We start from the raw sequence: 25,929 nt of genomic DNA, 5'->3' as shown, positions 1-25,929 counted from the left end.
CAGATTGGAATATATATCCTTTCACTTACCTATGCAAGTCTTCATGTCTTCAGATGCCATGAATCCATCATAGCAAAGACACCTGTATTCTCCTGGGATGTTTGTACACTGGCCTCCATCACAGATGTTAGGATTGTCTTCACACTCATCAATATCTACAGGGAAAAATCAGATTAAAATATGCTACCTTTATGTAATGCAACTAACCATAATCACGGCAAGCAAACAATTAACATGAATCCTTCAGTCCGCAAATAACTGAGCAATACACTGCAAAATTGTCTGATAAGTAAACTCCTCATCTCCAGCTAAAGTCAGTGGCAAACATACCCCTATGACTCTCATGGGAACAACTTTGTAGGTAAAAAAGTCATTGACAGAAAAAAAAAAAACGAAACAGAACCTTTGTCACATCACATGGTCATATACAACTGGAGATTCTTGGATACAATCCATCATTGTTGAAGTCAACGGAAGCTCTGAAGTCAAATTCAACAATAAAGATATTGGACTTTACAGAGCTTAAAAAAGCCATCGTGCATGCAGAATACCTCTATAGGTCTCAAGGGTGGTGACAAACTGGAAACACAGAGTCAAACTCATGATGGGAATAATTACAGTACATACATTTATTTCACTAAGAGATTTTACGGGGCTTTTTAGCATTTCAGCTGACTGGCCAGGCCAGACATATAGTTACAATCTCTAGCATGTAAGTTGTTCTCTCAATTCATGAAATTGGCCATCACTGATTTGGGCCAAGCTGCAGAAGCAGACACTTTATTATATTAATGCAGCCATGCTAAGGTCTGGAATCTTTCAGAGTCCCTGGGGTTATATTAGCGTTCCTTGTAAAAATCCCTAGAATCTCCCTGTGTCAGCACCAACACAGACCAACCAGAGCAAAAATCAGAAACTCTGCCTAGTGATACCATGGGAAAAAAATCAGCACAAAAAGGACAAGATTCAGGAATCCCCTCCAAGAGAAAGGGTGTAACTCATTATCAGACCAGTCTATTGTGGATTGCAGTAATGATGCAGCTGCAGAAAATGAACTCACTTTAACTTAAAATATTATGTTCATTATTCTTCTGTATTTCTACCAGCTAGTGTTTGTGTGGAAACACAACTTCTGCAAGGAGGAAGGCTGAGCAGTCCCTGTTCATCTTAACAAGCAAATAATGTTGGCATGGACATTAGCCTGAAAATCTTAATTTGGAATGGAATTTGAATTAACATGCAAAATTAAGCTCTAGAAATGAGGATAATAATGACAGATATAAAGAACTTTATTTACTAACCTGTCACTGTACTGATTTCACAGTTGGAGGAAAATCAGCTGACAAAGAAACTGTTGTTTCTCCTAATTGAGCTGATTATTTATGCATAACCTCACCAATTCAAACCTGACCTACTACTGAACTGAATGGCATTCTTACCAGCTCAATTATCAAGAAATATATTCCATAATGGCTTCCAGCTTTGTGTGATGTTAAAGATAAAAGACACGTTCACACAGAGAGCAAACTGAAAATGTAAAATAGGTGTTTCACATACTCAGGTCAGTATCTTGTACCATGCACAAACATCTAACACAGCAAAACCAGATATTCAGTGCAATGAGCAGAAAATGTCACAAAAAACATTTTTTCTTATTTTTCACTCAGTTTGGGCAGAGACAAAATTTCACCATGCGTATTTTGAATATTTACCAGATGTTTATATATGTAATTAACAACTCTTCAAGAGAAGGCAGCAGCATTTTTAGATACTAGAAGGGTGATAAAGGTGACCCCTCACATCTCTAGATATTTTCTTAGGTAGAGTTTGACTTGACATCCAAAGGTGTCTGGTGTTTCTGCTATTTAAACCTTGTGTTGGCTACTGCATTCAAGTCTTTCTTAGAGGAGAGTATGACAATGAATAGCTAATAGCTATTACTGGCTGGCCTATGAATTAAATTCTATTTTTCAGAGTCAAGGCTGTATATAAACACGCAAAAATTCACAGCTGAGATCAAATGCTTTTTTAATTCCTCACGCTGGTACAATCTGACTACAAACTTCTATGGTCATGTTTACGGTCAAGTGAGGACAAAAACACTGGCAATCCATCCCCTCCCCACAGCAAAGGCAACTGCTTCCTCTCTTTTTAATTTTGAGAAGGGAAACATGATAGTTTTCTATTCCAAAGTTTTTAGTTTAATAAGCAGGAAGGTGCTGTAAATAATCCGCTCTGCTTCTGCATTCAGAGATGTCTAAGGGCAAGCAGGAGTTAAGCACAGAACTGTTTGCAGCCAGTAGACTTGAGATCCCTATGACTGTCAAGTATACACTGGGGTTATTTGGTCCCCAGTCAAGCCAAGAAGATGAAAACAGAAAAGTGGCTCAGAGACCCCTGCTCCCCTCCTCTGCCTCCCTTCCCTCTCATGTCCCTCTAATCCTGTCCCTTGGGTTTAGATTTTGGCTGAGGCACAATTTTGATCAATTGGTTTTATTTTTGCATTCAAAAAGTGCCCCAAACACCAATGGGGCAAGTTTTTTTTACAAACTTGCCTTTTCTAGAAACTTGGCCTAAAGACAAATTATTTCTAATTAAATATTTTAGGGTTTGTAATATTTAATTTCAGAGTCAGTCAAATCTGCACTTTTTCTAGTTGATTTCTTTTTTTGAACAAGGGTCCAATGCTTGCTGAAGATTGGCTACTTTACATCTTTCTGACAGTGTGAGTTACAATGTGGGGGGCAAACTACATTTAACTATGCTTTAAGGCTCTTTTATCCTTTGGAATGGTAGCAAGTGGCCTCAGGGTAATTGAGACCCTCATCAGAGGTCTATAAATGTTTACAAATTCTAAATGTGAGCTCTCTCTATTAAATCAGTACAGAAAACTCTCTATTTGTTCAACTGTAAAGGCAATTCTATTCCAAGAGATTAATCCTGTTGTATTTCTTATGCTCTTCAAGGAGCTCTTGGATGGAATTGGCAAACAGCTGGCAAATATTCACATGCCTCAGCAGGCCAGTGGTTGAGCAGCAAGAAGTAAGAGAAGAGTAGGGTAGAATTATCTTTCCAGTAACCTATGTGGAAATCACCGAGTACAATTCACTTACTGGGATTATGACTCCCAGACTCCCAAAGGAGAATCCACTTGGCCTGAAAATTTTCTCACAAACCCTGTTTAGAGTGCAAGAGAGCTGTTTCCTAAGAAAGATTCATACTATTCAGATTTCGTTTTGTCTGAAAGTCATTCAGTTTTGAAGTAATACAGCATACTTGCTTTTGACTAAACAAAGAATTAAAAATAGGAATTTTCTTGCTTGCTTAAGAGCAGATACCACACAACCACAGAATGGGGCAGTCAGCTCCTTTTCTAGCATTTCTGTCTATTCTCTCTCCAATATAACTATACACTACACATGCAGAGCATTCTGGCTTCTGTTTATGATGATTCTTTCCATTGAGTTCAACACATTTGGGATTTGGATCTAATATAATACCTTAAGGGAGAAAATTTATCTCCTACTGAAAAATGTACAGCTTTTTGTTACAAAACTGGATCAACTTGTACATTTTCTGAAATTATGAAGAATCAATTCCCTTCAATTCAGTCTGCACTTGTCCAATTCTGATACTTCGGAGTCGTTTACTTTAGAAAAAGAACTTCACTTTCCCTGCAGTACTTTTTTTTTTGTGTGTGTGTATTTGTTACAATAGCTTTAATCTTAAATAGAAGGTACATTTTTAAACTATTGAAATAAGCTCTTCCAGCAGAAAAGTTCCCAAAATCTCCCCTTACCAGTGCATGTCCTGTGGTCTGGCATGAGTGCAAAGCCTTGTTTACAGCTACATTCATAGCTGCCCTCCGAGTTTGTACAGAAGTTCTCACAGCCACCATTCATTATACTGCACTCATCAATATCTAAAAAGGAGAAAATCACAGTTAAAACCCACAATACCTTTTACTTTAAAGCACATTTCAAGAATACACTTTGAGTCAGCTTTCCAGAACAGCATTAATCCAGAATCTACACGATATTTGCACAGTCCTTGAACATTCAAGTGTTTGCAAATATAGGCATTGGGATGGATGTCAGGCAAACCAGGGAGAGAAAGATATGGTATTATCTGACTGCATATACAAATACCTCTGCAGCTCTCTTTCTACATATAGAAATACCACTGTTGGGTTACCACAGTATCATGAAGGCAACAAAGCTTTTGTAATGATCAAGGGAAAAAAATATCTACTAGGCAGAATTAAAGCCAGTGGGTTTTTCATTTTCCATGGCACAATAGAATATATGCACATAAAGCAGCGCACAATACGTGATTTAAGCTAAATGTCATTTACAAAATGTGGCTTTAAAGAAACAGTTATTGAAAAGGCCCTATATTTGAGACAACTACAGATCAAATTAGGAAAAATTCAATTGAACCACATGATTCTACTCCTTGGTCTGTCAGAAATGCTGCTTTTAAATAAAATATAAAACTCAGGATTTAACAAGGTATTCCCACTTAATTATCAAAGTCTAAAGTCTTCGGTCATTTAAAATAGTATGCTATTTTATGCATCATTATTGATTTACTAGAGAAAATAAGCTATTACACAGTTAATAGTAGCGCTGCCATAATTTCATTCATTCCTCACAATAACAGATATGCACATTTTGGGTTTTTTGCATACTATTTTGACAGACTATACTAGATTTTTGAATCACAGTTAAAAATGTCTTCATATAACTACTAAAAATGAAACAATTATTTGTGTTTTATCTTTCCTATTTGCTAGACATCCCATGTAGATTTTGTCCTTACCAATACAGTATAACTTGTCAGCTGTGGACTGATATCCAGGGTTGCAAGCACACTGATACTTTCCAATCAGGTTGACACAACGTCCATTTCGGCACAGATTGGTGCTTAGGTCACATTCATTAATGTCTGTTGCAAAAGAAAAAGAGGAATGTGTTTGAATGAAAATGATACTAAAGCAAACATTATAAATGCACACGCAGCACAAGAGTGGTATAAAAAGCTGTGCACGATATTGGTTTTGCCTGCATGTCTCACCTATACATGCAGAGATATTTGGTGATATCTGATGGCCTGGAGGACAATCACACCGAAAGCTTCCCTCTGTGTTGATGCAGGTACCACCTCGGCAGAGAAGGGGATTGCGCTGACACTCATCGATGTCTGTGGGAAAAAGGGAAGGCACGTCACTGCAGGAGCCAGCACTGCCACAGCAGCAGCCCGCCCCTCCCCATAGTCTGCTACCCATCACAGCACCATCTGCCTAGATCGGCTCTGGAGACTTTCCTAGTCACCCCTTACACCACAGTGCAGTTAAAAAAAAAAAAATCAAAAAGGCTTCTTCTAAATTTTAATCTAATCTAACTCTGAAGTTCAGGATGGTGTCCCACATAGCAAAATGGGGACTGTGGGGATAAAGTTAACATCCTAAAATCCTGATCCTTGCTCATTTTTGCTTTGGCATTCTGCAGAAGCAGCAATTTCACATGTGGGGTGGAAACAAAGTTAAAGTGAGCTTTAATAAGACTCACAAAATGAGAGGGACCTAAACCCAGGTGCAATCAAACCTTCAAAAAAATATAAAATAAACCATGCATAGCATACTAGCACAGAGCATGCTATTGCACATCTATGGTCTATGAAAGACATACCCATGCAGTTTTTCATCATCATAAATCCACTTTCATAGCCTTCAAAACATTCACATTCAAAGTCTCCAGGAGTATTGACACAGATGCCTTGGCCACAAAGATCAGGTGAGATGCGGCATTCATCAATATCTGTAACATAAAACACATTCACAGTATTTTCAAAGTAGTTCAGTTTTTCCTCTTCAAATCAAAGTTATGAGAGATACATCCACGCAGTTTACCTGTGCAATTCCTCTCCTCAGAATCAAGGGCAAATCCACTGTCACATCTACACTTAAAACTGCCAATGGTATTTCTGCATTTTCCGTGGGTACAAAGACTGGGGACCATTTTGCATTCATTGATATCTAAAAATGAAACAGTAAGGACATATGATGTTATCGCTTCATACAAAAACAGCGCACAAAAGAACAGTGCTGACTTCAGAGGTCATTCTTTCTCATGATAATGACCCCTCCTTTTGGGAAAAATGTAGACCACACTACATAAACCGATATTGACTTCCACCTAACCAACAATGTAGACACTCTGCCAAGAGCACTTTCTGCCATAAAATGGTGTTAGTCTCCTCTTTGCCCTGCAGGATCTGACCTGCAACTCACTGAAGACAACAGTAAGATTTCCGTGGACAGAGGATCAAGCCTACAAGGGCAAAGGGAGCTTTCAAAAGAACCACTCTGTTTCCTGGTTTCTGAGAAAAAATGTGACTTCCATGAGTCACAGAAAACATAACAAGCATAAATAAAAGCACATGTCACTTTATGGATAATTAATGGTTTAGTAACTGTTTATAAAACTAAGGCTGAAACTAACAACAGCAATTGTCATTCATATATATTTTTTCCTCCTTTCAGACTTCATAATGTTTAGTTTTGGGGTAACTGGCTTTCTGTATAAACATATTCACATCCATTTGTTTTTCTGACATTGTCCATCTTAATCCCACTGGTAACCTGGAAAGACAGGTTTCAGCACATGATTCTAAGGTGTCACTGTGTGACTCTCATTTAATGCTGAAAGTTTACCAACAACAATCATAACAAGACTTGGTTTACAGTAAATTAAATTCTGTTGATTTGAGCTATCATCCTGGAAACATTTTTTTCTACTTCTCCAAGCAGCTCCACAAGAAATTCCAAAAGTAATTCACCCTCCCTTGCTTGCTCCACAGCAGAATTAAAGTTACTGCACCCTGCACAGGTAAGAAGGATTGCTCTTTCAATACACCCAAAGCTGACTGCTCAGTTTAGTTTCAGTTCTTTTACTATGAGGTGCCAGGTTTTCAAAGCTATTCCATCCACCAGAGGTGCCATTAGATGCAACACGGGAGGCACAGAATTTAACCTCTCTAGCAGAGCCACAAATTCAGCGTTTTGAGGCTGAGGCATTATATGGTATTTAATGGTCTGTGACACACACTAAATCATCTTGTGTTTTATTCTGGCCTTAATTTCCATGAAATCTAATTGGATTTTCAAACATGCCTCAAGGTGAGTGAAATGCCTGACTACCACTGAAATCTTCAAACCCACAGGAATTGCCCGAGGGAAGAATAGAAGGAAAAGCCAGCAGGATTTGCTGGCAATGAACCACAAATGGATCACATACCTTTAGAGAAAGGTTTCCCAGTTATCTCTATTTTCGTAGAGAACCCAGATCCTCTTGGACAAAGAGCTTCAAATTCAGGTGATCCCTTCAGAGGACACTCCTCACACTCAAAGCCCCACGCCGCCCCCACTGAACAGCAGCAAGCATCCATTCGGTGTCGACCTGGTATCTGTGAGGTGCATTGCTCATCTTCATGTTGCAGGTAGCAACTCTCCAAGCGAATGTCTGTTGGGAAATTGAACAGTATGTTGAGAGAGAAAGAGAAAATTTAGTTCACTGCAGAGGAATCCCTTTACAGAATCCCTTCACAGGACAGTTTGCTCCATGGTTTTGTGGACTCAGAGCAGCATACCAAGCACACTGCGTAATTTCTAACAGCAAAATATTAACACTAAACTCAGAAATTAAAAGCTGAAGTAAGCTTAAAGCACCATTCTGCAAAATGGTGCTCAACACTAAGTAAATTTTGGATCAGAAAAGCATTTTAAGCATTCCAGGTTACCATATCTATATAAGGCCTTTCAATTACTACAAGCTATGCTTTGTTCTGAGACAAATCTTAGGAATTTACTGTCATAAAGGGACAAAGGTGCTTTGGCTGGACAGCATACAAAACTTTGATATTCTGTTGCACCCCCCATTAAGGTGTACAGTGTGGCTAGGAAAGACACCTGAGTCCCAGCCCACAATGGTGTCCCCCCTCTGCTCTTCCAACCTCGGTGATTTCAGTGGGGCTGCAAATGAAGAGTGCCAAGAGCACAGATGATCTGTAGGGATTTCCCAGATGAACAATCTGGAACTAAATCAATGTTATTCACCAGCTAGCAGATGGTGATGGGCTTCAGCTACTGCCATTGGAATCTGTTCATATTCCAGTTGAACTAAGTTCATGTCCCTGATTGATTCCATTTGAAAATTACTTATGTGGACAAAAATAATTTTCCTTACTTGTAAGAAAACATGCAGTGTGAACATTGCTTACCACATAGATTTGCTCTTCCCTAGTAAACCTGCAAATGGAATTAATACCTACCAAGACATGTTCGTCCAGAAGCATCTAAAGTCATTCCATTGGGGCACTGGCAAACAAACGATCCCAAGGTATTGACACACTGCCCATTTGTACAGACTCCAGGAAACACCTCACATTCATTTACATCTATTTCCAAACAAAATGTGAATAAAAGTAATCACTAGCATGCTAAACATGAACAAATCGGAAAAAATATGAACATTCTAACATTTGGGTTTTAGGATAAAATACTAAACCACAGCAGTTTACATGGCCTGAAAAAATTCCAAATATTTAGGATTTCTTACGCAAGTCAGTCAGAACCAATTAATTACAGAATATTAGAAATAAAACATGTTGCTATTTGCCATTCCTATGTATATTGAAATCAAACTCAAAAGCGACAAAAAAAGGGAGAGGCATTTTAAAATTGTATCAATTTTCATACTCACTGTGGGCCAGAGTTTTGAAGCAAATGGGCAAAGAAAGACAAAGGTAAATGCATAATAAGATTATGCATTATTCCAATGAGATTAAGTTATGCTGTATTTTTTTCATGGTTTTTTAAATTTTTGTATTTTTCATGTTTGTGTCTTATCAGGCAGACCTCTGCACATCTGGAAACTACACCACCATTTAAAATCTGGCTCTATGACCTTGTCAACAATTAGTACTTTAGAATAAACTCCTTATGACTGCACACAGAGTTTAACTTCATTAAATAAATATTATATTTCTATATTTACATGGAAAATTTAGCACTTTTGGGTAAGGATCATTTGATTAACTGTGTTAGCCTGAGCATAAACAAACATTTAGTCATCTAAGTGTGGGATCCTCCTACCAGTGGACTTTGTGAAAAGCATACGCTTCACAACTGCCTTTAGGAAAAAGCCTCCGGCATTAAATAAAGCCCAAGACGAAGCACGACAATTTTTAAGACAAGAGAGAATAAGAACAAGAAATGAGAGAAGAATGACTCTGATACTCTACAGCTGAACACTCATGTATAGAGTAATCAAGAAGTGCGTAGATTGGACTTGCTAGGCCTCTAGACAAAACTGGTGTGAACACACTCTGCGGCTCTCAAACCACATGGAGCAGGGTGGAGGATAAATGTAGGATGGACATCAGTGGCCTGTGCCCTTGAACAGATATTATAAATAAAAGGCCCATATTGACTACAAGGCAGGAAGGAAAGCCAGTGGACTCCTAGATACCACTGGAACACAGTTCACAGCCTGTGAGCAATATTCCAGCTGACAACTCCAGGTCTCACCCGTAAACTAGAGGAACACTGCCAATTTAGTTTGCTTATTTCCTTGCACAAGGTCCATTACTCATTTTACATGGACTGTGTATGGGAGAACTGAGTATCACCTTTTGGGAACTAAACATACTCCCTTGTCCTGTCTCTCACTTGCCAGTAAATTTCCTAGAGATCTTCCCCTGTCTTGAAAAATGCTTACATTGGTTGAAACCCAAGTACAGCTTCAGTATGTTAAAAGCAGGGGAAACTACTCTGAAAAATCTGGGGCTATCCAGGTCCCATTGAAATGAGAAAGATTAAAGCATGTAATAGATGTAATCCAAAGTGCTGGTAAAGGAAATGCTGAAAACAGTTATGTCTACATCTTGGAAGGATAAACTTTCCATCCCAGCAGTGTTGAAAATGTTCTAAGACTTTCCTTGTGAAGAGAGATAGGTGGGGCCACTTTTTTTTTTCCCTTTTCTTTCACTTACACACTCCAGAAAGTGTTGCTGAGGTCAGATAAGTTATGTACAGTGGGTCTGCAGCACAGACGTGCCAAGGTATTCAGTCATCATTTGGAAAGCAAAGAATATGTGTGAGGGTGTTCCTCCTTTTTTTTGTTGTTGTTTTATTTTATTTTTTGTTAAGGGAAAAAACAATGTTTCTTTATGGAAGCTACATATGGGAGTAATTTTTAAAAAATATTTTAACTGCAGTGTCATGTCAGATGTTGTCAGTCAGGGTGACCCACACCAGTTTGAGACTCTCTGAGCTTCTGCATACTATGGAAACATGCAGTACTTGTCCAGGGGTTCAAATCAATTCAAATGAACATGAAATAGGGTGGGACCTTCCATTCTCACAGAATAGTATAGAGTCATCTCATACCAAGCAAAAAGCTACACATTTCAGAAATCTTTAATCTTTCCTTTAACCAAAGTTTAACTGTGTCCTGATGACATTTTTTTTTCAATAAGACAATGAAACTACGTTGGAACATGTCTGATTTCATATAATGTTTCATGGAAGAAAGCCAAGGTTAAGAAAAAAACCAAACCAAATAAACGTTTCACGTGAAATACAGTCTTTAAACATTCTTTTTATAAAACATAGTAATGGCTTGTCATACCACTGTATCAATAATGCCATGTTTTATAACATATATAAGATGCATACTTTGCCCAAATAGGTTACTCAGTTAACAATATTTGAAGAGCGAGAATCATCTCCTTACACTGGTAGACACTATATTTGCAAGTGTGTACTTTGAGATAAACTGTGAGTATGAAGGAATGCTAAACAAACTGAAACCAAATTCATCCCTGACATAACTCTAATGAAGTCAATGGAACTACACAAGGTAAGAATTTGGCATAGTGTTCCTCTATGCTAAATTAACCACTTAAAGCAAAACACTGGCATTTTTTCATTCAAGCTCTGATTTATGTTAAGGCAATAATAAATACCTTCACACAACGTTCCTCTTATTCTTGAATATCCCTTTTGACATATTGGGTCTGTAAAACAAACAAAAGCGAACTTTTAGAATGCTACAGTCCAAAGCTCACCATCAACTTATTGTGCAAAATTGATCATGTGAAATATTATCTAGAGTTTATTGCTATGAGAAGTCTGAGTGCTTACACAGTATCTCAGTATTTTCTGAAATAAGAAAGAGATAAGAGGGGGCAACGACATAAACTATATAGAGTGTCAACCATTATCCACTTTTGCTTCACATGTGTCTTAGCTAACCCAAAAGTGGTTATATGATTCCTGCTTCATTCAAATCAATTAATTCATTTAACTTGATCACAGCACATTAACATCCCTATTTACCAAGAATGGATGAGGATGAATTCTGCTAAGATATACAGGATGAATTTAACTAAAGATTTGAGCAAACTAGCAGCTTTCAGCATATAGAAATAGCAATCCACACACATTTCTGCATTCATCATCTCATCCCACAGTTTAGTCTAATTATCAAGTGAATATGCAGAGACCTCAACCCATTTCTTGATCAACCGTACAATTCTCTAGGTCATCAGTTAATCTACAGAGTATAATAACAAGGGCTACTCCCTCTCCTCCCTCCATTACCACACCAAAGATCCATTTGTTGCAAACATTTTCTTGGGAGCTCTGGGGAACATGCATCTATTGCTACATCATTAGGAACTCTAGATCACTAATTATGACAAACCATGCTAAAGTAATGCTGCAAGTTACAGACTGTAGGTGTGGTCCCTTCCCTTCAGAATTTAAACTTGTAAAATGTTTAATGTAAAATTCAAAGTCAGAACCTTCTATAGCTACATGCTGCCTCTCAAATATTAAGACTTCTCTTTTTCCGACTGAATAAGGAATGAGTGCTTAATAGTAGAACAAGTAAAGTTATTTGTCTAGCCTGCACCCAAACTTCTATGACAATAACCTGGACCAGCCTCAGAATAGGAAAAATCCTAGGTTTCAGAGGAAAATGAATAGTGTTACCTCGTTCACATGGTGTACACGGGCTTCCCCAAGCAGCACCTAGTGAGGAACAGCACTGGGACTTCAGAGTTGCTCCGTTGATATTTATTTCACATCTTCCATCCACTATGTTCTGCCAACAGGTACCCTTAACAGTTTCTGTTTGGAAAAAAACCCAATGTATTGTCATGCAGAATGTTTAGCATTATACATTAATATATTTGCAAACACACTTGAATTTAACCAAGAAAAAGAATCATCCTTTCATTATAACTTACCACATCAGATCTGAAATTTATTTTAAAAGCTCTTAATTTATCCTTCTCTATGCTGGACGGTAGCGTGAAATCATCCCAGCACAGAGCCCTTGCAATTCCTAGTTTATGATTATTGACCTTAACATGGAATATCTCAACACCACTCAAGATCTAAGTATTTATTATGACTCAGATTAGAGGCACATGCAAAAGAATGGATATATATGAACCCTTTCTAGATCTTTCATTAATCTATTAAATCCCCCAGTCTGGATATCCGATCTTCCCGTACAGGGAGTGGCAGGAGATAGCTAAGGATCAGACAGAGCTATAGTTCCACAGTTTTCCTCACTGACTAGTTTAATAGCTATAAATTACTGCCCCTCCAGAACAGGTAAGGGAAAAAACGGAGTAACTCAGTCACAGCGTTGTCTGTGGCTGCTCTTGAGCTGGTCTGGACTGTACACAACCTACTCATGCTCCATCTCAAATAGAAAACTGGGTTTTCCAGAGAGCAGATCTTAATGAGAACATCCCCACCCATCTTGCAGGAGGAAGTAAGTGGGTGAGCATAATCCTGAAGAAGTAGTTTTAGAATTTCTGTATTTCTTACCAAAAAAATTTAATCTCTCTTTCAAATTTGACATGGAAGCACACCACGCTCTCAAGTGCTAGTCACACTTTACGTATCCACAGTAATGGTGAAAACAAACAATTTTTAACATTGTTTTTGTAATGTTTTCCACTAACTTTATTTACACAAGTTATTTTTAAATATTTTCTAAATTTGGTGTATAAAGTTAGTATGTCACTGGACATTTTCAACAAGCAAACATAAAATCTTCAGAAGAACAAATACCTATGCAGATGGTCCTGGTTGTATCCAAAGTACTTTCAGGAGAACATTCACAAGCAAAAGAGCCTGGTGTGTTTTTGCACACCCCATTAACACAGGGATTAGATTCGCACTCATCAATATCTAGAAGAGAAACAGTGCTGTTAGTGCCAGGAAGCATTAACAAAAATACATAGGCTTCTTTCAGCTTAGGGAAAAATAGAAGAAGCTTTCCTCATATTCTGCCTTTTTATGATTAAACTCTTCACAATAAACTAATGATGTATGTGTCCTAAAGACACACTAACACATTAGAACATTAAAACATTGAACTTGGAAGCAGCATCTCATTTTTCAGTGATATTCAGCTATTGCCCTGCTTCATGGTGATGGACTGTGTTGTTTAAATGATCTGATACACATCCTGTCTGTGGCTCATAAAGGGTTCAAACTAGGAGCCATCTGGGTCTGTTGTCCACACAAGATAACAGATTTGTAAAACTCATTTCTTCTCAAGTTTTTCTCACCCTTGGCACAGTGTGGGCCCACTGGTAGTAGTCCATAAGGAGAGTGCTAGTACAGACTTAACACAGGCTATTCCACAAGGTTATCTAATGCTTTCATTTTGGCCTTGTCTCTCCTCATTCCCCTACTTCCCCATACAATTTCTTTACGGTTTTTTTTTTAGTTCTACACATTATATGCCCATCAAGGTTCAAAGTATTTCTGGCACAGTCTGAACAACCCAAATGAATAAAACTAGGATGAAATGGAGTGTTGCCAATTACCTTCACATGTCTTTAGGTCAGGAGTGTATACAAATCCTTTTGGACAGGTGCAGGTGAAACTTCCAGGGGTATTTCTGCATTGCCCATTGTCACAGAGCAGCATGTTCAGAGCACATTCATCAATGTCTATAATGAAAATCAACAACTTTTTAAGAAAGAAAACATTTCTGGATAGAAGCCAGGACAGAATTTCCCTCCCAAAAGCCACATTTCATTAGATTTTGTGTATACAGAGAGAAGGAGGCAAAGGGGAGAAAGAACAGACACACACATGACTTGAACTGTTTTTTCAAACACACTAAAAAGACTTCTAGATTCTTTTAGTAGACAACAGACTTGGAATTATTTCAAATGGAAATGACCATTCCAAATAAACTAACACTAAAGATCTCACTGCGCCCTCCTTCATGAAAACTATCATTAAAATAATGGAAATAATAATCATTGCATGAATTCAAACCACATAAATATTACCTAGAGAAAAATTAACATTTTAATTTTGTTTTTTAAATAGCGAAAAATTTTAAAAAAACAACCCACCCTTCTCTGTATATTTTTGTTGACTTTACCCTGAGCTTTATTATTTAGCAGGCTGCTTTGCTTTTATAAGACCTTTTACTTCCTTTCTACACATATTTGTAGTATGTGACAGCCATGGTTCAAAATAAAGCTGGGAATCAGACTTTCATCTTGCCTATATTGTGGAGTAGGTCTATGAAGTCTCTGATTCCCTGCACAGCAGCCCCCACAGTCATGACAGAACTGAGGAGAGGATTGGTTTGGAAAGGTTTGCTGGTCACCTGGTCTTTAAATCACCATTTTTTCCAAGCTGGCTCTGAACTGTCTTAGATGTTATTGTTAACAAGGCCAACGTAAGTCTACACTTGCTTCAGAGGTGAAAAATTTAAATAGAAATGCTAGTGCTAAATTTCAAGAGCCCTTAGGAAATCTTTGGAAGAGCTGTGGTCATCAGAGAGAAGTTGCAAGAGGGTGGCAAGGGGCCACGAATGGCAGGTGAAGACCAGGAGAGACCCTGAGAGCAGACAGGAACAATTGGCTAAGTCAGAGAGGCCTCAGAAAGTGTTGAGAGAAGTTGGGAAGACTCAGAGGGTCAGCGCAGCAGCTGGGAACAGCAAAAGTGCTAGGAAAAGCAGGGAGATTTGCAGAATAAAACAGACCGTGTGGGAAGCTTCACAGGAGTTCAGAAAAATTGAGAGAGGGCCAGGTGGAACATTATGGAAGAATGGGAAACAGCTGTGATGGAGCATGGATGTGGGCTGCAACAGGGTGGGCTGGGGAGCAGCTGGAAAACTCACAGATGGATGGGGAGAAGAGAAGGGATGCCATAAGCTGTGGGCAGACACTGAAATGGGACATGGATAATTAAAGCCAAAGAAGCAAATGGGAAAATGGGATGAATTACAGCATGACTTTTATCAAAGATAGATCAACTCTTATTTTTTAAAAATAAGATAGTGGATAGTTTAGACTGCGATAACACAGATGACTTAAGCTATTTAGGTTTAAGTAGAGAATACAGAACCCAAATAAAACTATTATGTAAGCTGGAGATAACAGGAAGGAATTTAAGAACTTTATGGTGGTTCCAGAGCTGGCTGAAGGAGAGATTACAGTAGAGTATATTAAAAAGGGGAGTAATCATGACAGAGAGGGGATATTAGCAATGCCTTTCAGGGATCAGTCATAGGACTGGCCCTATAAAATATTCGTTGCAATGTGAAATTAAAAAAACGAATGGGATCAAAAACTCTGGAAAACATTGAGCTGGAAGTTATTACCAATACAGAGAATCATGCAAGACTAAATTAATCTTGACAATGTGAATAAGAGAAGTAAGGTGAAATATAATCACCAGTGTTCAAAACCTTGCAATTAGGGACCAATAACAATAACATGCTATAAACCAGAACTCATCAGTTGAAGGCTGTTGAGAAAACTCTGGATGTAACTCCCAATTAGAGGATGACTTTGATCCCAAAGTATAACATGTATTTGAGAAGAGAATAATGCACTCTAGAATCAGTTTAGGCAGGATATTCCTAGAGGCAATGGAGAATTGCTGGCGCCACTGTACAAGGCACTGTACAAGGTCAGACCTCATCAGAACACTGTATACTTGTCAGATCAGTCATGTTCGAGAGAAGGCTCTGCTTTTACAAAAAGACCGAAAGAGTGGATTTTGACAGTTTAGTCAACAGAGTTTGAGAAAGGATATGATGATTCTTTATAAATACTTTGGGGATAAGTGCTGACATGGTGCTAAATCAAAGGATAATATTAGCACAACATCAACTGGAAATAAAATGGTCACAAATAAATTTTAACATGAAACCAGAAGAAATTTCTAATCAGTTATGCAGAGGAGGTCTAGAACAATGCACCAATGTAGGAGTGGAAGACAGCAATCTAAAGGGTTTTAAGTTATGAGCTTTCAGTGGGACCACGTAATGGAACAAGAGAATGGCCAGAATTAAAATTTGTAACAGTAAAATTTGTAATTGCAAAATTTGAGTTTGCAGGCATCTGACGGGTTTTTTTTACATCCCAGATAGTGTGAGAAGAGACTGGACTGCTACTTATTTGAATTCTTTTTATCCCATGCTGCAGTGGTTCCACTGGTCACCTCTAAGGAGCTAGAAGTATTTATTTTCTGTGATGAAAAATATGGCTTTAGATGTTTTTCACTTGTATATCACAGGAAATCAGGCCTAGCTAGAGACACCATGCCATCAGATTCTGCTGGTGCTTCCAATGATAATAAATTTTCCTGTGTCTGGCCAATACACCTAACACAGTTAAACCAACAGCCCTGTCTGAAAGTTGAAAGGGATTTTTCCCCAAAGTCAGAGTTGGGAGAAACTATAAGCCTTCTGTAGCATAAGGGATGTTATCTTCTTATGATCAGTTGGGAGTTTTACTTAAATCCCCTGCTCTTGGAGGCACCTAGCACACTGCTGATCCTAGATCCCTCCTGTGGTGCATTTTAATTGCAGGATCTGACTTCTTTTGATTCTGAGAAACACTGGTACTGCAGAGTGCATTTTCAGTGGACTTAACTGAACTGGATGTTTATTGCATGGTTGCCAGTGATTTGAGTCACTGACGGCAATGGTCCCTTACAGTCCCACAGTGGAAGATTTTATGAACATTTCAAAGTGCTGAAATTAAAAGAAGAATCCGGCAGAAACATCCAGAAATATCAGAAGAGCAGCTAGTGGATCTGATGAAACATGGAAAAAAAGGTGGAAGAGGATAAAAATAAGCATCAAACTTCAAAATGAAAAATGGGACATTTCATACCAATGCAGTTTTTCCCAGTTGAATCCACTTCATATCCAGGGTTACAAATACATTTGTATGTTCCATGCAGATTCTCACACCTTCCATTTGGGCAGAGATCAGTATCCAGTAAGCACTCATTAATATCTACATAAAGGTAAAAAAACAAAAACATAAAACCAGAGTCAGTTGTTGAGGGGTTGTGGGGGTTAATTCTCCGAACTAGGAAAAGATATGTTTTCAATATCACTAACATTGGCTGCTCCACATTTATAATCATGTAGTTCTGATTAGGGAATTCACACAAGAGAGAAAAGCATCCCTTTCACAGTTATTTAAGACCATCTCTAGCCCACGGACATTTAAGAGACTTGTAGATAAGAACAGGGATATTAAACTGGGGTCTTACATTTAGAGAGGCACATGTACTAATACCCTGACTCACAGCATTTCCAGATGGCATCACTCTCCAAAGCATGAACATCCCTCCTTTCTGAATGCTCTTCTCTCTCTACTGCCAGCAAATCTACTAGTGAGCTTTGGCTGACTTAGAGTTCACAGTTTCACAGTTCTATGACTACAAAGCTTTTATTGCAATCGTTTACTCCTTCTCTGTAATTAACCGAACTCTGTCAGCCTGGCCTTTTTGACAGATGAAACATGTGAGGAAGCTCAGTGTTCAGCATGGCTTTATTCTTCAGGATGATTTCAGTTGAAATGTGCAAATATGACTTACATGTATGATTTCCAAGTCATACAGGTAATAACACTTCTCACAAATTTGCCATTATTTTGTAACAGCACTCACATATGTTCCATAACATAAAATACAGAGGGTGCACTGGTGGAATGGCATGCTCCACTCATTTCATCCTAAATTATTCTAATGTGTTGCAAACATCCATTTGAATAAGCCTTCCTCCCATTCTTTCCTGCCATCATCCCCACCAGCATGTCTAACAAATCAAGATCCAAGGTAACACTTTTAGTCAGAACTGCTATAGTCTGAATTACATTAAGTGATCTTACCATTTCCTCCTGCAGTCATGCCAGTTCCACTGCTGCACAGAGCCTGATATTCAGCTGGAAAAATATTAAAATACTTACTGGAATATTCTTTCTTAGATCACTGTTTTCAGCATCATCATTTACAACATGCCAATTAATTATTCAAATGAAATAACATGCCTTTCAATTATTCTAAAAACATTAATAGCTTCACAGTGTTCTGAACCTGTGAAACATTTTAGCAGATTCAGGGTCTGCATCTGCTCATGAAGATGAATGAGTAAAAACTTCACATGGTGAACTGTGGAATTTAGGAATAGACATAAACTTCATGCTGGCCTTCCTAAACAAAGTGAATCATAAAATATTCACAGCAAGATTCTCCAGAACTCATATGTCCAAGCCCTTGCTCAAGGTGTACCTTCAAAGTGGCCAGGAGACAGAAAAAGTTTTCCTATAAATCTAGCCCATATTTAACTCCATTTAGCCTTCATGAGTTCCTAGTAGATCAAGGATCTCTCAGCCTTAAAAACAGTAATTAAAATATGCATCAGCGTATCTCAAATGTCTCAATTACCACTGGGTTCAAGTTCTTTTGCGTTCAGAACAATTAACAGAGTAAACTGAAAGCCAGATCAGCATTAATTGTTGCCATATAGGTCATATACTGTCCGATATATTTGCACTTTAATACAGCCCACTGTTAAGATTAATATATAATAAAAATATTTATGGAATTAGCTGTCTTCTCTTTAAAGAAAATCACATGCAACATATCTCCCAATATTATCATAACCAGCAGATTAATATATACCCCTGCTTGGATCAAATAATCACTGTCACTGTATGTGAAAGCAGATCTGCTCTGGACATGCATCAGCAAAACTTTTAGTCTAGAATGGCAGGAACTTCTGCAAAGAACTTCTGAGGAGCACAGAGAGACAAATGTCTTCCTTTCAGGAATTTTTTTCAGTCTCTCTGATACAATGCTCCTCTCTAAGAACTATTCTCCTTCCCTCCCCAACTCAGAGCCCAAAGAAATGCTACACTTGACCCTACATGAGATGGCATTTTTTTAACAATTGAGAAGGTGGGCAAAATAACACAGGAAAAATAGCTTCCACATATGTAAATGTTCTGCTAAAGAAATTCAAATATAGAATAGAAGTCAATGATACAGAGTCCAACATTCCCAAAGGATTTCAACTCTACTGTACAATAAGAAGGGCCCACTGATATCAGCAGAGGCTGCTGGAAAGGCTCCTTCCTACTCTGTGAACACTTCCTTGGTGTTTTGCTATTCTGAACAACACAGCATGTTATAAAATGGTGGTCACCAAGTTCCTGTTGAAGAGCTCACATCAGCTCAAACAGCCTCATTTGTTCCAACTGGTTTTGTCTCCCTAATGCTTTTCATAAAGCTATCTGTTAAAACTGAGATTTAAAAAATAAATCTGAAATTATTTTTGCTTACAAAGGAGATACCACATTAGTATGAGATGCTTTTGAACTACATATTGAATAGTGTATTTTGTTTATATGCAACAACATACTTGCTGAGTGAAAAAAAAAACACTCAAAGTTGGGCTTCAAACTAGCTCCCTGCATTCAGTCACTTCCATGAAACCAGGGTCTCTTTATTTACTGGCTTCATGACAAGGACTGTGTCAGCACAGTCTTCTTGGAAGAAGTGCTTTCCTAAAAGCAGATTCTGCCCATGAGAATGATTAGGATTGCTTTCTTGCCAGAGAGAAGTTATGTTCCAGACAACTTTGCTTGGTGGGGATTTCAGTGAGAGACTCAAGTATTCTCAACTGACTTCATTGGACGTTTGTTTTTGCATTGACTATCCAAAGGCTAGTTACTGTATAAACCATTTCAGATCACCTGAAGGATATAGAATTCAGGCAGCAAACACCTGACTGACAGGTGTACATAAGGATTTGAATATATGAATAACTCAAGAGGTTTCCACGAATAACTTGAGTTCAAAATTGTATTTTTTGTTATCCACATCTATCAAAATAGAGTTTGTTTGAAAATCTGTTTTAATGCATGCAACAACTCCGGACCCAGATATCGGCATGTACTGTTGCCTCAAAAAATTCTCTCCTGTACTCGTGTCAACATGCAAAATAGCAGATTGCTCAAAATATATAATGTTATGCAACAATTTAACCCTTCTGATTTAGGGTGCAACGTTAATACAAAACTATATTTTACCTTTCTAAAAATAGTTTATCAACCTAAAACTTAGATTAGAATATTTACCAGTAAGTATGTTATACCTGAATTTTGCGCTGGGCAGGGCTGACAAGGCTCCCCAAAGGCGTAGTCAGTGCTGGCACAACAGCACTCTGATTTTGTAACTGCACCGTTTAATGGTCTCACACATTGTCCTCTCTTGTAGCCACCATAGCATGTGCTTCGCATGTGTGTATCTGAGGAAAAAAAAAAAAATCTCTCTTAATCCTGCCATAGCCAACTGCCATAAATTACAAGTATTAAATGTAGCTCAGGTGTCATAAACACTGTAAAATAGCTGTCAAAACAAAAAATCTTTCACCATTTCCCTATGCTTGACACCCACCTATACCCTCACTCTAGTCAGAACAGGAAATTCTTCCTCATGCTCCTAAGAGTTCAGACATACAAACTAGTTACTGAATTTAATGACTTAATATGCATTAGTGAACTACTAGAGCAACAATCAATACTTAACCTTGACCTAGCAAGAAGCCCTGGGGAAAAGGGACAAAATCTCTGCCATGTGACAGGGACATTACTCACTTGTAAATTGACAGGCCCATGGCAGGATCTCAGAGCTAGAACCAAGTATATCTCAAAACTTCTGAAAAAACTCAGTACTGTTTACTTTATTCCCGGAGTTAGAGGAGCGATTTGATTTTAAGAAGAAGTATTTTATCTCCCCCTCCCAACTTTGTTAGTTGTCTCTGATTCATCAGGCTAAAATCACCACTGGTGCAACACCCGGGATTAAGCCCACTAAGGCCACACTAAAGCTTTTGTTTTCATTTCATACCTGAAAAAGGCAGAATGAGAGAAAAATAAAAACTTGCATAAGGAAAAGATCACAAAATATGCTATTGTTAAAAAAAAAAAATCTTTCTTTGCTTGTAAAAAAAAAAAAGTCAGTAATGCTATTCCAGTGCATAAGATTTAAAATGTTTACCTTTTTAGGTCCACTGGTGACATTTTTCACTTTTTAAAAATTGGCCCATAATGGCTCTCAGACACGTTAGAATTTTAAAATCAAACACCTCAAACATCATTCGCTTATAGAGAAACAGGTAGAAGTGGAAAAATTGTTACGCCCCACTTTAAAAAGAGGTAAAAGAGTAATTAAATATTTAAGCTTAGTGACAAAGTATTTTACATTGACAGGAATGGGGCAAATTCTCACCTATTCAAAACTGATACAGCACTACTCACCTCCAACAGCACTATGCTATACAGTCTGCCTGACCTTGTGATTTGGCCCACATATTTCTTCTCTTTAAATGGAAAGGAAAATTAAAAAGAGCAAAATGGGCTACTACAGTATATATCCCAGAGCTATTAGTATCTACTCTAACTACCACCCACCAATCCAAGAAAAAATGGTAAATTCTACGTTCAAATTTGATCTGTCCATTGTCTAGCATTAATGCGTTAACATCAGTTAATTATGACTCGCCACAAATTAAGCTTGTCTTACCGACACACACGCGTCCGTCCAGTCCTACTGCAAGGCCAGGGAAGCATTCACATCTGAAAGAGCCATCAGTGTTGACACAGCGCCCGTTCATGCATATTCCAGCTGTCTCACACTCATCGATGTCTGTTGGAGAACAGAATGAGCTTTATTAGAAATTAAATTACACAGTGTTCAATGCCTGGCTGAAACTTGCATTTGTGCAGCTTATTTTCAATGTATCCTATAGAAAAATATCAAGTGTAAATGGAAACTAGTTCAAGTTAAGGTTTTATTAGGAACAATGATTAATTCATTCTATGAAATGGAAGAAGAAAATGCAAAACTCAGGAGAAATAAACAGAACAAAACAATTTTGCTCTCCTTGGAGAGCAAAAAGGGACTGCGTTTTCCTAACTTGTTCCCAGGAGGTACATATTCCAATTTAAGGGTCATTCAGGCAAAAACATAATCAGAGGAAGGAGGAAACTGTGACTGCTAAAACAAAGGACTTCTGTGGTGTGTAACAGGACATTCCCTTTCTGTGTTAACAGTTAGTTCATGCTGTAAGAAATCAGTCCAGATAGCAAACTGAATCTTTCACCCCTCCCAAGAGGTGCCTTCACAGGGCCACCAAAGAATTTCCCTTTCTCCTGCTGTGGGTTCAGTTTTTGGAAGCACATCTGAATCTCCACAGTCAGAACGTAGTGTCTCTGGTGATATGCATGACAATTGGGTTTTCCTATCAGATGCTCATTACAGCCATGTTTTATAAACTTTCAATGGACAGACTGCACTCTAGTCTTGAAAGGAATTTGTTAATGATTTGAGCCCTGAGCAGTTGCCCAGTACAAGCTACCATCTTTGTCCAACAATAGTACATTGAACAATAAGACCTTTAGCAATGAAATACAAGAATGAAGCCTTATAATATTAGACTATCACAAAGGGATGCTAAATTAGTAAAAAAATTATACAGGCTGTGTATCATGTTAATAATAAGATCATTCTCTAGGCACAGAAAGCATGCCATTATTTTATAAGTGATTAAGAAAAGGAGTGTTTAAAATATTGTTTGGAAGTATGTATAACCTTTATAAAATAATCACTTCATAACAACTCTCCATAATATATACAAGAGACAGTGTGTGTGACAATTTCCTTTTTTCTGACCTTAAAAGGGCAAATTGAGAGTGAAACACCTCTGTGTTTTACTTAGTTTGTGTTGTTTGGCATAAAACATGGCTTGTATGATCCAAGATTCCTTTTTCAAACTGCATTTTAAAATAGAAGTTATATTTAAGTACATGGGCTCAATTCATTTCTACTTCATCCTGCAATCTTTTGTTCTGTTTCACACAAATCTTAAATGCTTTTCCCACTTTAAATTTAGTCCTTACTCAGTGTAAGTAAAAACAGAGTTGGGACTTCAAAATGTGCCCATACTATTTAACAGTGTAGACAGTTATTTTGCTAGACAACACTGAACAACTTTGACAGATACAAGTTCTCCTAAAAGAAAAAAAATTAAAATTAACTTTCCTTTTTTAAGGTTACTTACAGAAACAGAAATGCAGTTACTTTTTTTTCCTGTAGTTCATTTTTAAAAAAGATTTTGTAAGCTAGTAAGGGGTGAAACGTGCCATCCATTTTCTTTTGCACCGATTTACAAATGTGTTGAAAATACTGTTACAGATGTTTTATAGAAAGGTAAAGTGGGTCACTTAGAATTGCACAGATCAGCTGAAAACCTGGCTCCAGTGAAGATGAGGTAAAAAGCCTCTGCTTTTACCAGGGCTGAGATTCCACCCAGTAAATCAACTGCACATGCAAGCATAAAGTCCAAATTTCTAACCTTGACAAGGCTCTGCTGTCTTCTGTGGTAAAAGTCACCATTTGGACAACTTCAAAAATACTCGTTTTTCTGGCTTTTGCCCGCATACCTCAACCTGGTTCTGGAAAACCAACTAATGGACTCATTCTCCATGTCCAGTGAGTTTTTGCCTTTTCTGCTTAGGTTGTTCAGCAGTGCCAGCTGGGTACACTAAGTCCTCTAATTTTAACCAGGAAAAATTTACTCAGACTACTGAACTGCCACTTTCAGTTGCCTTGCAATAGCTTTCAATTTGGGGAATTCCTGTTTGGTCTAAAGACAAAATGATGTATGGAACAGAAATAATGCTTTAAACCTCTGCTTGCCTGATGTAAGTATTTCTGAAAAATCATCAGCAAATCATCAGCAAAAGAAGCTAGTGATGAATAAGTTTAGTATGTCTTGTATTACAGGGAATACACAAGACTATGGTGTAACATTCTTTTTTGGCATGTTACTTCATAAAGCCTGAGTGGAATTTTTTACCAGACAGCCAAGCATATGCCCTGTACTTATACTTACATTCCAGTTTTATGGAACTAAGTGTCAATTACAGTATCCCCAACTTTGGGTTAGAAATTCTTCTTAATAGTTCAAAATTCTGCTTAGAGTACATCAAATGAGATGTGTATAGGAGCAATGTGTTGCACACTGCAATTCTTATATTCTTTTGTTGATTACCTAAAGAGTCTGGCAAAAACACATGCTCAATTTCATATCAAAATTGCTCAGGCAGGTAGCCAATTTGCTGCAGAAATGTCAGTTAGTGCATACACACATTGCCAATATGCACGAGCACTAACTGCATGTGCAAGCATGACCTTAGAGTTTAAGCTCGTATAAGATCTTAATGCATTCACTTCACACACAAATTCAGGATATGCAGTGTGAACAGTGTTTCAAAGGCTAACCATTCTGTAGGACAGAAGTTATTTACTCTGTACGTGGTGTGTACATAAATTTAGCACTCAATAAGGTTAAACATTAAAATGTACAGGAAAAGACATTATTAAAGATACATGTTTTAAACTTTTACCAACATGACTGGAGACATTTACCAGAGAGTTGTGCTCTCTCTAGCCACTACATTCCTGGAAATTATTTCATGATACTCTGGGCAAGTAGAAGAAAGGAGACAAATATAAGTTGGGAAAAAGTGTAATTTGGGTGTCAAGGTCTCAAAATCTGGTTTGATTTTGACCCAATAGCAATTTTAACATGTAAAGAATGTTTGCATGCTCATTCACAGAGAACAAGGCTTACTCTAAGTGTTGAAAAGCAGTGGGAGAAATCCTTCATTTTACTATAAGATGTGTTCCAACTTTCAGTAGGAATCAGTTGAGTTGCTTGCAATTTTGGATAATTTTCAAATATTCTTCCTTTGATGCACAGAAGTAACATTTCTCTAGGGCCAGAAACCCCTTTTTGGCTGTATCCATACTCCTGTTTAGCCAGGAGGCATGTAACAGAGGCTGTGAAGTTGAGTATCATTGGTTTATAAGTAGTCTGAAGCAATTTACATACCATCTTCTTGGATGGCATTTCAGTGCACAGACTGATGTAAAAAAAAAAAAAAAAAAAGGAAAGAAAGAAAAAAGAAAAAAAGATGCTCAAGGCAAAAATCAAGACAAGCATTTGGGCTGAGCTTGCATCAGTGAGTCACATCCCTGCTAAAGACACAGAGATCAGCCAGTGGTCTTTGGGAACACAAGTAGCTGATGTGCCAAGGCCTGATGGGCATCAAGTTCTTCCCTGCCAAATCTGAGACCAAGTCTTGCTGCCACCCCACGCACAGACCAGCTGGCAAAGCACTTTCCACTTGGAAAACGGGTAAGAACGAAAATAAAGCTGATTGCTCTACATGTGTGAAGGCTGCGGTCAACACAGCCAGTAGCTGTTAAGCTAAGGAGACACTTGTATGGATCTGTACCTTTGTTCATTTGAGAAACTAAAGAACAATTCATTTGCCCAATCAAAACAACCCTATTAGAAAGAAAGAAAGAATTGGGTCATCTCTCTTAGAAATACGCGATTCCCCTACCTGAAGGCTGGGTAGCACTGTCCTGCATACCTAGTGCAAAAGTTATCAAATGCAAGAGAAGTTCCAGGTGTTTTACCGGATTTATTGGCCTGGTTT

At 37.9% G+C, this 25,929-nt stretch overlaps 1 protein-coding gene across 1 annotated transcript in view; it reads right to left on the bottom strand.

Moving 5' to 3' along the window:
* FBN1 (fibrillin 1) overlaps positions 1–25,929 on the bottom strand; it is a 160,569-nt gene that overhangs the window by 50,891 nt on the left and 83,749 nt on the right. Inside the window, exons 16-31 of the mRNA XM_074880361.1 lie at positions 21,944–22,066; positions 20,514–20,666; positions 18,247–18,300; positions 17,239–17,364; positions 13,918–14,043; positions 13,154–13,273; positions 12,059–12,196; positions 11,029–11,079; positions 8,332–8,457; positions 7,299–7,523; positions 5,912–6,037; positions 5,691–5,819; positions 5,077–5,202; positions 4,822–4,947; positions 3,800–3,922; positions 30–155 (exon numbers count right to left, since the gene is read on the bottom strand). Of these exons, the coding sequence (XP_074736462.1) occupies positions 30–155; positions 3,800–3,922; positions 4,822–4,947; positions 5,077–5,202; positions 5,691–5,819; positions 5,912–6,037; positions 7,299–7,523; positions 8,332–8,457; positions 11,029–11,079; positions 12,059–12,196; positions 13,154–13,273; positions 13,918–14,043; positions 17,239–17,364; positions 18,247–18,300; positions 20,514–20,666; positions 21,944–22,066 (1,998 nt within the window). The remainder of the gene's footprint in view (positions 1–29; positions 156–3,799; positions 3,923–4,821; positions 4,948–5,076; positions 5,203–5,690; positions 5,820–5,911; positions 6,038–7,298; positions 7,524–8,331; positions 8,458–11,028; positions 11,080–12,058; positions 12,197–13,153; positions 13,274–13,917; positions 14,044–17,238; positions 17,365–18,246; positions 18,301–20,513; positions 20,667–21,943; positions 22,067–25,929) is intronic.

The sequence above is a fragment of the Strix uralensis genome, chromosome 11 (genome assembly GCF_047716275.1).
Source record: "Strix uralensis isolate ZFMK-TIS-50842 chromosome 11, bStrUra1, whole genome shotgun sequence".
Classification (NCBI taxonomy): Eukaryota; Metazoa; Chordata; class Aves; order Strigiformes; family Strigidae; genus Strix; species Strix uralensis.
Note: the sequence above shows the minus strand (reverse complement) of the source record. Positions and strands in the feature narration are given on the sequence as shown.